Source organism: Sphaeramia orbicularis, chromosome 15 (assembly GCF_902148855.1).
Source record: "Sphaeramia orbicularis chromosome 15, fSphaOr1.1, whole genome shotgun sequence".
In the NCBI taxonomy this organism is placed as follows: Eukaryota; Metazoa; Chordata; class Actinopteri; order Kurtiformes; family Apogonidae; genus Sphaeramia; species Sphaeramia orbicularis.
In genome coordinates, this window is record NC_043971.1 from 27,188,116 (window position 1) to 27,201,920 (window position 13,805).

Below are 13,805 nucleotides of genomic sequence, written 5' to 3' on the forward strand. Positions count from 1 at the left end.
ATATATATATATATATATATATATAGTTTTTTTTTTTTTTTTTGCTTTTTGTTGATTTCCAAAAGACAAACATACATAACACATCAACACATACCACACTGATTGCACAATAAAATGCAAACTTACCACACTTAACACACACACATACACACAAAAAACACTAAGAAAAATAAAAATAATGTAATAATAATAATAATAGCACACACAAAGAAGAAGAAAAAAAGAAGCTGTCACACTCAATAGCTTTACAGATGAGTATAATCTATTGTTGCTTGAGAAAGTCCATTAAAGGTGTCCACACCTCTTCAAATTCTTGCGCTTCAGCCCTAATTACACAGGTTAACTTTTCTAATGTGACACACATTGCCATCTCTCTAGTCCAGGACTGTGTAGAGGATACTTCGGTCTCTCTCCAAGATAGAGCGACCATCCTCCTGGCCAAGTTGATCAGATTCTTACACTTAGAGTTGACAGAAAAGTTATCTGTATATATCCCTAAAATACAAAGTTTTGTTAAGCAGGGTACTTGGATACTTGTGATTTTACTTAGATTGTAGACAACCATTTTCCAAAAAGATGTCAGTTTAGGATGATATCATTTATGCTGGAATGGTACCATCAGTTCGTATTGCATTAGCTATATTATTTTTATTGCTTGCATGTAAATGCAGGCCTGCTTTTTTACTCCCTCCAAACTTTAAAGAATTTCCAGGATGGAATTACAGCAGTCATGTTGAGAACTCTGTGACCTTGTACAGATTGTACCTGACATTCACACATCAGTGCACTCCACCAGTCTGTCTGAACCTCCTGTATCCATATCCTCTTTTACATTCAGATTCAGGTTTTCATTCATGCACTGAGAAAGAAAAATATGTAACACATGAGCAGTTTACAACAGATGTACATGAAAGGGAACCCCAAAGAAGCAAGAGTAGTTTCAGATAGAAGACCCAACCATGAGGAAACCCCACAGAGCTTCACAACAATTTGACTTGGTGTTGAGACCGGCAATTAAGTGTGAGATTATTATGTGAAAGCAATTGTGATTTATAAATTAACCCATAGAGGAAGTAGAAAACAAAAAAATGGAATACCCTTTAATTTCTTGCAGCTCTGAATAACAGATGGTCTTCACAAGTTTAGTTACATATTTATGTGTTGTAATGCATTTCATAAACTGACCATAAAAACCTGTCCTCACATTTTGTTTAGCCTCAGGAATAACCTACAATACATTCAATGGCTGATCTACTGTAGTTTATTGGTATTAACTGTGTAACAAAGTAGACTCAGTTTCAACCTCAGCACTGCTTTACATTGTCCTGTTTATTATAAAAATGCACTGGCACATGTGCATGTTTCACTCCATCTATAGAACAGTTGTATTTGTGCTTAAATTATAATAGTACTTAAGAGAAAAGAAGAAATTCAACATATTTAATATTTGGTTCTGTCAATACTATTGTTTATCTTAATGTGTTAATGGACTGAAACAAAACAGTATCTAGCATTAAAACAGTAAAACTAACAGATTGTTCTGTTACAGTTGTAAATTTGTGGGTATCACTGTTCCAGTGTAGAACACTATCAGTGGAAAAACAGATGTGAGCAGCAGTACCAACGTGACCCACCTGAGGTACTTCAGTGTTTAAGGTAATACTTGGTTTTTGCATTCAACTGCCTCTTTCTTTCTTTAAGAATCTTTATTTGTCAGTGTATTTGTATTTATTAGTTTATTTAATAGGGACCATGCATATTTATGAACATTGCTGTATAAAACATACACCCATGTAAATATGACAGAATTAATAAAAATAACTACTTTTCATTTGCAGTATCTGGGCAGATGACAGAAACAAGACATAAAACAGCCAATATTAATACATCACTCATCTGCTATACAGTCATAGAAAAAATTATTAGACCATCAAAAGTCATCAAAAACAATGCTTATGCAATCAAGTACTAACTCCTGTGTGTATCATGTGACTAAAACAGACAGAAAAGAAAACACGGAATGTCTAAAAACGCTGTTTTTGGCAGTACAATGCCATAGCTATTGATGTAAGAACTGAAGTGATTTTGGTTATTATCAAGAAAACATGGAAAATAGATAGATATCAGCTCTGAAATTAAACTCTTGTGAGCTATTTTTGTTGTTATTATTATATTATTCCAAACAAATGTGTCTTTAGTTGTACCAGGCATTAAAATGAACAAGAAATTGAAGAAAACAAGGGTGGTCTAATCATTTTTTCTGCGACTGCATGCATGTATATGATCACTATATCGATTCCATCAGTTGTTACATTCATTTACTGTGATTTTCGTGAGCTCCTCTCACAATAAACCTAATAGGATCAAACAAACACTACATCTAATATATATTTAAAAGGATAAACCTGGTTGTAAGTAATTACTTTGAATGTCTGAAAAGCTGTCTTTTTTTTTGTTCCTGTTGTTCCCACTCTGTTTTCCTTTCATGCAGCACTGTGTCAATTTGTTTTGGCAGCATTGCTTCTGAACTAAGCCATTGTAATAGTTCCAGGACTCTTATCCTGTCTATCAACTTTAAATATTGAATAGAAGGTGGTAAATATTTACTCACAGTTACATGTGTGACTGGATTTAGACTTACACAACCCCCCCCGTAGGCTGATTGAAACAGCCTTCAATGGTTGCTCAAATTCATCAAACAAAACTCTGACGCAGGTGTGTTTGTACATTTTGTTTTAATAGAAAACAAAAATTCCAACTATTAAAATTTTAGGATTTCTAGCTAAAATAAAAAAAAAAAAGAAAGAAATACATCAAACCATCCTTAAAGTGTGAAGCACTGATAATATACTTGATGTGAAAAATGGCACTAGTTCTAAAAAAAAAATCATGTGTTTATTCAGAGTACGGTTAAGAGACATTCAACTATCTCTTCATTATTACTTTATAAAAACAACTTCAGTTTGATTCTCAGTCAACCTCATCTGTCTTTTTTATATATATTTGGGTGACTCCACTGAATTTCTGGGTTTGATCTCTAAATCATGTTGCACTAATCCACAAAAAAAACAAAAACCAAACAAACAAAAAAAAACCCTTTAATTTACTTGAATGTTATATTGAAGTCAGAAGAAGATAACAGTGCACTAAGTTTATCTTCTTCATCAGCTTTTAATCAATAGGAACTGATTACAACTTATACTGAAACCAGTGAGGTCAACATGCTCATTATTCCACTTTTGTTTTTAATAAATGCTCAGTGTAGCAACAGAAACATTGCCAGGCATTTATTTCTTCACTCACATTGTGTGAATCTATTACAAATGGCTCTAAGGAAGTAATAATTAGTAGATAAATTTCATGTCTGTAATAATGTTTGACATGTTGAACAATTTTCCAACAAGTGAAGAACATAGATCCAGTATTTGTCTTTGAAAAACATGACCCCTGCGCTTACAGTCACTCAAAATTATATATGACAAAGACAAAATGGTGAATAATTATCTTAAGTAATACAATGGTGAACACTTGTACCAATCAAATCAGAAAGATAGAACTTCTGTATTTGTTTTTTTTCTTTCATGCAGGCATGTGACAGTTTTCTAAACCAAATCCTTTAGATGTAGTCTTAGTATCATGTACGTAACATGTCAGCAGCTCTATGTGTAAAAATAAAGGCGGCTGTGTCGACCAGGTGGATGTCACTGATGAGGATGGTCATCGTGTACAGACACAGAGGAAGCACAGTACTGTTCAGACACACAAGTCTGGGATTCAGCCATCAGAAGTTCTTCCATCGGACAATGGAGAGGATGGCATGGATGAAGTAGAGGAGTGTGGACACGAAGGCGAACACCTGAGACACAAAACAAGAAACCCATATGTCACACAAACAAAGCATCTTTACATTAGGTACAGATATTTCATTATTTATGGTTATGTGGTAAACATGTCTGTGCTTGAAATTCCAAATCAAATTAATCAGACGTGGAGGATTTATTTACAGAAAATCATTACTGGTTAGAATAATAAATGTGTAATGGTTCTATGTGTAATGTTTTTTTTTTTCATTATAAATAAAATTTGTAATGAAAATAAAACAACAAACTCAATACTTATGTCTTAACTTAAGGAGAGTTCAGGAGTTGGTGCATTAACCAAATATCTATGGACATGCTCCCCACCTACATGACTGTGGGGTGATTCATGCCACTCCTGTTGAAAAATGTATGTGACTCAGCTTTGTTGGAAGGCTGGTGACCATTCATGTTCTCTGGATCACAGTCTAAAGGTCAGTTTGAAGTTTTCTACCCGTTTCGCTACCTTACATATCAGAGGCAATTTCTCATAGACTGCAAGGGAAGCTCAGCTCAGCCTAGAATTATGCAAATTAAATGGTTAAATATGTACAGTTGTGTTGACATTTTATTGACTACAAATGTGTTAGAACACGTTCATCTCACAGACGAGTTTGTTCAGAATCAGCTTTATCACAAATCAACAGACTCGATGTTGTTCACTTCTCATACATTCTTGTTGCACTGTTTTCTCTTATGATCTCTGCTCAGTGCATTTGTCCGTAGACGCTCAGCGTCCATGCACTTCAGTGGGACTGAGTGGAACAGTTTTTTTCATTGCCTCAAAACTGAATGGTAATTGGATAAATGCCACAATGTTGTCCCGCCCCCGGACGCTCAGCGTCTCTGGGGGTGAATGGAGCTGTGGGCGGAGCTCGGCCGGGCTGGACGCTGAACTTCCACGTGCTGATTGGAGGATCAGTCAAAAGGCTGAATCCTATTTGATTGACAGCTATTTTGAGATATTCTCCTTCAATGACAGAGTTCAGTTTAATACAGTTGTGCATGCTGCTGTGAAATCAAGAGAGAAACCACTATGAAATTACTTGTTCATTTCTTGGACTGTAAATACACAAATACAAAAATCACAAGGAACGGAGGGTCAAATTTATGTTTAAATAAAGGACAATTTTTTGATGTAAGCCGACAATGAGCTTCCCCTCTCTGAAAGACGAGCAGCCACCACTGCTCTCTCTCTCTCTCTTTCTCTCTCTCTCTATCTATCTATCTATCTATCTATCTATCTATCTATCTATCTATCTATCTATCTATCTATCTATCTATCTATCTATCTATCTATCTATCTATCTATCTATCTATCTATCTATCTATCTATCTATCTATCTATCTATCTATCTATCTATCTATCTATCTATCTATCTGCTGTAACACTGCAAATATCCACATTATGTCACTAATGAAAGATGATCTTATTTTATTAAGTTTGGGGAGTTTTCCTGGATACTGGGGTCATGGTTCAGGGTCATCATGTGACCTGTGAGATGAATCTACTCCAAAGATGTTTGGACTAAAGAAGTCTTTAGTCAGAATGCACACAAAGGGGTCTAGGTCATGTGATGACAACTGGCTCATTACCACGGCAACACAAGAGGAAGAAGTAATGAATCCCAAAGTCATTATATTACTATTGTTGTCATTTATGTATTGGTCATATTATGTGCTGTTGTTATTAATTTGATGCCCTATTACAATATCGTCCTTTGTATTCATATCAATAAACCCTGTAGAATAGAATTTTATTGCCATTGTTACAATAAAATAAGAAACAATTCAGCAACATCTTCTCAGTAGTCACAATAAAAAAAGATAAAATATGGTGCAAATTCAATCTATATTCTAAAAGCCAAGTGGCCCCTGTGTGGTTGTGTGTGTGCGTCCGGGGATTCACACAAAACGCGGAAAGAGCTGACTGCTGCAGTTTGGCATACTTATGTATTTTTGGTCAAGGAAGACAGTAGTGAAAATGGCAAGATGATAGGCCCAGTATTTTGGGAGATATTAGTAATTTTGGAATACAATAGCCTTAGAGTCACGTTGCTATGGCCAGAACGCTGGACAAATGTGGTACAGCATGTATGAATACACAATAGCAAAAAAAGTACCACATCTAGAACCCGTGGATCCCCATGGGTCAATGCAGTAAGATACAGCCGCAAAAAAAAAAGTTAGACCACCCCCTTGTTTTCTTCAATTTCTTGTTCATTTTAATGCCTGGTACAACTAAAGGTACATTTGTTTGGACAAATATAACGATAACATAAAAAAATAGCTCATAACAGTGTAATTTCAGAGCTGATATCTAGTCATTTTCCATGTTTTCTTGATAATAACCAAAATCACTTCAGTTCTTACATCAGTAACTATGGCATTGTACTGCAAAAAACAGTGCTTTTAGGCATTCCATGTTTTCTTTTCTGTCTGTTTTAGTTACATGACACACACAGGAGTTAATACTTGATTACATTGTTTTTGATGACTTCTGATGGTCTAATAATTTTTTCCATGACTGTATAATACTGAGGTGAGATACCTGAGCTACTGTGTCCAACTGCACTGCCATGATGAACTTCAGCTTTAGCTAGTGATGTCCTACATTTCCCAGAAAGCTTGTCAGCCATTATGTGTCATTGTCAGATTTCTGACTTTATGATTTATAAATGAGTTCATACAGAGCCTTGAGTTTAAGGCATTGGGAACTAAACCTGATAATGTTTTAATGTTAAATCTAAAACTGCTGGAGACTTTGTAATTTTGTTCCAATGTCAGAAATTAAGAATGAGAATGAGATGCACCATGAAATAGTAAGAGAATGTTAATCTGAATATAAAGGACATTATAAACAGATTTTCATCATCATCATCATCATCATCATCATCATCATCATCATCATCATCATCATCTTCATCTTCATCATCATCACTTTAATGTTAATTCCTTCTTACCACAGCAGCGATGTCAATCTGATAGTATCGAAACTGTAAATCAGTTTTTGCCCTGAAGGTGATGTAAGCCAGATCCACCCCTGCACTGAGGTAGAAGATCACCGCCAGGAAGTGGTAAGCAAAGTCCTACAAACACACAGAGTTACACATAAAAGATTAACAAGAAAATGTCCAACAGCACTCATCAGTCTACTATTATACTTATTGTTCTCCACTGTCTCTGTTTTCTCTTCCTTCTCCAATCATTTCCTCTCATCTAATCTGTCACTTTTTATCTTTATTTTTTTCCCCTTCCTGCTCTTTTTATTTCTTCTGATTTCTTTTTTCATCAGGTCTTACAGCAGCAGCCCAGCCGGAGCTATTCTTGTGACCCCCGGCAGCGAAGATGATCATCCAGAGGAAGGTCAAGACAAAACAGAAGACAGACACAAACATGACCCATCCCAGAGGATTCGGTGGAGTCACATGGGTCGAAGCCACCAGGATCCACACCAAACCACCGAACACCTGCGGGAAAGAAACCATGATGAGTGACGGGTGACAGAAAATCCAATTGCCTTAATTTCAACATCGAGGAGCTTTACATATAATATTACAGATAGTCCCTGCATGTGTGTTGCACATGGTTTTGGTTTTCTTATTGATTACATGCCAAATGGGCCGTGACAGCTGGCATCCCTTCACAGGACTGCTGACCTTCGCCTGAACTCTTCCTCAGTCCAGGACTAAACCATTTATGCTGTATATCCCCAGACAATGGAAAAGTAAACACATAAGAACCCAGACTGACTTTTTTGTCAGTTCCCAAATGAATTTTTCTCTTTATTTAACCTTTCCTAAGTGATTTATCACCATATATTATAATATTATCCCCTGAATTAAATTTTTTTTCCGGCAAAAATCATCTGTTTTCCTATGTTTAATTCACTGATCATGTAGATGTTCATAAAAGCTCAGAGTGAAGTCAAAGGTATATTAACCCTTTCATACATGAATTATGAGAACCTTAATCAAAATTTTTTCCTGAGTGTTTTTATTCCTCTTTAGGCATAAAAAAACAATGCAATTAAAAATTTTCTTCTGAAAAATAAATAATAATTAAAAAAATAACAATAATAATTTAACATTTTAAAAAAATACATAAAAAAAATAATAATGAGAAAAAAATTTCTTATGAAGTTGCAAAAATGTCCACTCAGCTGGACACCACAAGTTTAATTTTTGACACACAGAAATATGTATTTACTGATAAATTGTGTGAAAACTATGGGGAGGGCTTGTAATTCTGGGGCTTTATGCTCAGGAGAGATCTACATAATGTTACCAATTCATGCCAGAAAAGATATGTAGTGTCTTAAAACTTTAATGAAGATACGTGTGGAAAAAAAAACAACAACGAAAAGAACAACAAAATCCATGAATATACAAGAGAACAGCTGTAGAATAGCTGTCCACTGTAGTGACCTGTGTGCATGAAAGGGTCAAAACAGAAAAATAGGACCAATGGCCCTGTAGCTTACCGGCCAAATTAAAAGCTTTGAGAAATGTATCCAGATGCCATTTATTATCACCCAGTTATGTGTATTTATTATATTACAAAAATAGTGATGACGATTGAGTGATGACATCACCAGGAATCCTCTTCTGATCACGTGAACGAGGTTATTTCTAAAAAAAATAGCATGTGTGAAGGATCACCCCGCGCATGCCTGAAGGAAGTACAGTCAGCAATTGGTTGTTGACAATAACATGACCGGATTTCTTTACCTGAATGATGTTATTTGTAAACAATCAAACACATGCTTCTGTAACACGCAGACATGTAAGAGTTTGGATACCTCAAAACAACAAATTCGAATCCAGTTTAATGGTGCCAAACGAATCAGCCTTTGGCTACCATGTTTTGGTCATATTCCAATCAGATCTGTAAAAAATATAAATTCCAACTTGATATCATTGATACTTACTGATTTATTGAATCAATCCACTTCCTATCTGTTATAATGGGAAAATTTTTCAATGTCACACCAAATCCAGAATCAGATCCAAATCCAAATAATTTCAATACCTTGTGTTGACATCATTATACAGAAGCTGTATACCAAGTTTGAAGTCAATCAGAACTGGCGTTTCGGAGAAGAAGATGATTTAAATTTTTTCTCCATAAGAGCCCATGTTAAATTTTCCGTAAGTTCCCGGATCCAGAAGAAGATCCTGATCAGCATGTGGACATTATGTTTTGGTCGTCTCCCCATCAGGGCTGGACTGTAGAAATTTACACTTGATATCATTTATATTTACTGAGTTATTGCATCGATCCACTTCCTATCTCTTATAATAGGGGAATTTTTCAAAGTGGCACCAAATCCAGAATCAGATCTGGATCCAAATTATTTCACTAACTTTTGTTGACATCATCATAAAGAAGCTGTAAACCAAGTTTGAAGTCAATCGGAATTGTAATTTCGGAGAAGAAGATGATTGAAAGTTTTGTAACAGACGACGGACGCAGCATGACGACAATAGCTTACGGCCGGTAAGCTAAAAACCTGCGGAAAAAGTGACTTTTTCAGTAAAATGTATCATTAACTGAACATATACCCAGTGTCTCCATCCACTGTTTTTGATCCAACTCCATGGGTTTTTCTGGTGAATCAATGTTGTAGAAGATGACGGTGTTTCCACGGTAACTACGGAGCCTCCGAACATCCAAATGGGTCATATCTGATGACCATGAAAAGACAAATAATTGTATTTTACACCAATTATTTACATGGGTTGATAGAATTAATGGATCAACCATTTAGATCTGTAGATGCTTTTGGTTGATGGTGGATCTTTGGGTCTTTCTGGGTTAATGTACACGTCACTTAAAACCCAAAGTCACATCATCTCCAATCAGACATTTACATGAAGCCAGCTCAGTCGGTGACTCATTTAAGCAACACTTACATTTTGTCACTACATTGTTATTATACTCTTTTTGTAGAAATTTGCGTCTCTAGGGTAAAGTTAAAAAAAAAAAAAAAAAAAAAAGCAGCTAAACATTTTGAGTTTTTCGCTGATTGCACAATATGTCTTTAATCCCTCATTTTCTGTGACCAATTTTCATCCACAGACTGAGTTTTCACAATCCTTCTGAAAACAGCTGCAAACTGAAATAGTAAACAGCACAAATATGCTCCAGTACATTGTATTGTGAATGTTTGAGCATCAGAATGGACATGTGTGGATTTAACCTGTCCTCTGTCACAGTAATTGTGTAACAGACTGATGACCCATATTTTGTTCCATTATTATTATTAAACATGTTGTGTATCCATGCCGATCTGCAGGATGATACATAATAAGTCTTTCTATGAATGGGCTGTAGTTTAGTAGACTTTTCAAAAGGCAGAAAGAAAAAAGCAAGTAAAAAGTAAATAAAAAGCAAAAACTGATCAGTCTGTTCCATAGAAGTGCATGTATTAGTTGTAAAAAATGGTCAGGTATAAGTAAAGCCACATTAGCCCATGTGTGTAACTTGAACTGTGTCAAACCTCACCTGAATCCCACCCTCGTACGTTTATATACAAGGTGGGGAAGCAAAGTTTACAATGAACATTTAGTTGTTTTTTCTCAGCAGGCACTACGTCAATTGTTTTGAAACCAAACATATATTGATGTCATAATCATACCTAACACTATTATCCATACCTTTTCAGAAACTTTTGCCCATATGAGTAATCAGGAAAGCAAACGTCAAAGAGTGTGTGATTTGCTGAATGCACTCGTCACACCAAAGGAGATTTCAAAAATACTTGGAGTGTCCATAAAGACTGTTTATAATGGAAAGAAGAGAATGACTATGAGCAAAACTATTACGAGAAAGTCTGGAAGATACTATTAAAGAAGAATAGGAGAAGTTGTCACCCGAATATTTGAGGAACACTTGCGCAAGTTTCAGGAAGCGTGTGAAGGCAATTATTGAGAAAGAAGGAGGACACATAGAATAAAAACATTTTCTATTATGTCAATTTTCTTGTGGCAAATAAATTCTCATGACTTTCAATAAACTAATTGGTCATACACTGTCTTTCAACCCCTGCCTCAAGATATTGTAAATTTTGCTTCCCCACCCTGTATATTTCACAAACACATTTATACAGAACTATGAAGTCCAACCAGACTCAGAGATTCTGTGACACACATTCAATACATAATGAACCTTTATTTTCCAAGTTGTAAATTATATATTTAGAAAACATTGTGCCGTCTTATGTTGTAATAAGTTACTATATAAGAATCTTAACCCATAAAGACCCAGTGCTACTTTTGTGGCAGTTCCCAAATGATTTTTTTCCTCTATTTTCAACTTTTCTTAAGCGATTTATCAACATTTATTCTAATATTACACTCAGTATTTTGCGTTCTTAAGTGGAAATCAGGTATTTTCCTACATTTAATTTACTGATCATGATTGATGTCCATAAAAGCTCAAATTAAAGTTGAGGGTTCTAATATTAAAAACAGAGAAAATGGAGTGAAAAGTGACTTTTTTAGGAAAATACTGTATGTCAGTAACTTAACATAAAAACAAGCGTCTCCATCCACTGTCACTGATCCAACTCCATGGGTTTTACTGGTGAATTAGTGTTGTAGAAGATGATGGTGTTTCCACGGTAACTACGGAGCCTCTGAACGTCCAAATGGGTCATATCTGATGACCATGAAAAGATGAATAACTGTATTTTACACCAATTATTTACATGGATTGATAGGATTAGTGGATCAACAGGTATTAAATATTTTATATCAGTAAATAATTTTGGTCACCAGAGAATGTTTGGTCTTTATGGGTTAAAATTGCAATATGAAAAAAAAAAACAAAAACAAAACACTAAAAATAAGGGCACATAAAATAACCCTTATGTATGTAATATTTATAACATATTAGCTCAAAACCTGCTGCTCCTGCTTATATATTGTTTTGTTTTTTTTTCTTATGATGATCCCACAGTCTCTGAGCATTTCCAGCTGCTGAATAATGACAAATATATTTCAATTTCACAGACTTGGTTGCGAAAAGCCAATAAATATGAGGCATGTTTAAACTGGGCGACAGGTCGATTTGATAAAGGCGCAGCAGTCTTTCTTAACTTTCAGTCACACAACCTTTATCAAATAAAGCACAAAATGAATAATGACTGCCTTCAGAGGCATGTTACAGCTGGGCAGGAGTCAGTGCAAATGACAGGAGGTATTGATGGTTTGAAGTGTTTTAATGATGTGACTCACTGTGTGTCAAAGTTACATAAACTTACATCATGTCACTATATTTTATGAGGCAAATACAGATTAAAAACAAACTGAGGCGTTCATTTATATCCGTAAACATTAATTCACTGTGATCACATTAATTCCTCCTATCATTGTGCAGTTCCATGTCGCCAATTTTCCTACGACTCAGTGTGTGTTGTTGTGAAAGGTGATGCAGGGTGAATCATCACAACCCTTTCCTTAATAAACAACAGTTAAAAAAAAAATCACCCCTGCAGAAAAACCAGACACAACCTGCACACCTGATTTTTTTTTTCTTTTTTTTGTTTTTTGTCAGAGCACTTCTTTTTCCACCTGTTATCTGAGCAGCTTCTATCTTTTGTCATCATCCAAGGAGAAAAAGAGCTGGCCGCATTTTTCCTTAGATTAGTACCACAGATACAATATGAGTGAAATGTGAGATGCGAAAAGACGTAGGTGCGATTCCCCGGGAGAAATATGTGTCATCTTCCATTTCTCCCAAAATGCACGTTTTGTTTTCAAACACATCTTCAAATATGCGTCATATTCATGTGATGAATTTAACAGTCAGAACTGAAGCTGTTTTGTTTTTTTCCCCAAAATACTGTCAGTTGATACCATGAAAGTGATGGAGAAATCTGCAGTAATTTAGAAAATATTATAATATTTTATTAAGATGAGAATTTTTTTTTACTACAAAATATATAAACATGAGGTTAAAAAAATGTAACAGTGTTCACACCATTTATTTTATGTGCATTTGATTAAATTTTAAAATGGAAGATTATTTTCCCAATATGATAATGTGATGTTTTTACTTTGTTGCTGCCTTTTACAAAAACCATGTACATCATTTATTTAAATTAATATATTTAGATGAGATTTTTTTTTACTACAAAATATATAAACATGAGGTTAAAAAATTGTAACAGTGTTCACACCATTTATTTTATGTGCATTTGATTACATTTTAAAATGGGAGATTATTTTTCCCAATATGATAATGTTATGTTCTTACTTTGTTGCTGCTTTTTACGAAAACCATGCACACCATTTATTTAAATTAATATAAATTCACTTCTTTGAAACTATTAATAGCAGAACATTTTTCTTAAACACAGTCTGAGTAAAAGCTGATCTAGTGAGTTTGCATAATTTTGCAAAGAATCCACCCATAAATGACTCATTTTTGGTCATTTATGTGTTTTATTTTTGTCATCTGTTATCGCCCACTCACCAGCTCAGGCAGGTAAAATATATCCGGGGCCGAGGTGCAGATCTCCAGTCCACTGGGCAGGCTCGCCATAGGCTGAGCTGTAGTTGCAGCCATCTCCACCTGTTCCTTCTCCCAGTGCCGAGTCAACAGCGAGCCTCCAGCCCTCTTCACAGAACTAACGGAGCACCAGCAGGTGTTACTGACCCTTATAGGAGGGATAAGTTAGCTGACAAACCCGTTCTGCTATTGTTCCCACAGCAGCTCCTTAGTGAAAATCAGACACACCCTTTGTCTTGCACCCTGGGCTACACTACCTGGTGTTCAGTGGGAGTTAGTCAACTGTGAACATGCAACAGGAAATATGTGCCCAGAGGCTACACTAGAGCCCAAGCAGCTTGAATATCTCCATTGTTAAAACACGGCTCACTGAGTTTTAGGTTATACTACGTTTATGGCCTTTCTGTCGGCTGTTTGTGGCTTATTTTTGTA

General features: G+C 35.4%; 1 protein-coding gene across 1 annotated transcript; it reads right to left on the bottom strand.

The window, feature by feature from the left end:
* Nucleotides 1-2,740: 2,740 nt before the first annotated feature.
* Nucleotides 2,741-13,522, bottom strand: LOC115434534 (myelin and lymphocyte protein-like). The gene is made up of 4 exons (XM_030156522.1): nucleotides 13,338-13,522; nucleotides 7,160-7,327; nucleotides 6,821-6,946; nucleotides 2,741-3,856 (listed from the first exon to the last, which is right to left on the bottom strand). Exons 1-4 carry the CDS (start codon nucleotides 13,428-13,430, stop codon nucleotides 3,782-3,784), a joined length of 462 nt encoding a protein of 153 aa, XP_030012382.1. The 5' UTR covers nucleotides 13,431-13,522; the 3' UTR covers nucleotides 2,741-3,781.
* Between the last annotated feature and the right edge of the window lie 283 nt (nucleotides 13,523-13,805).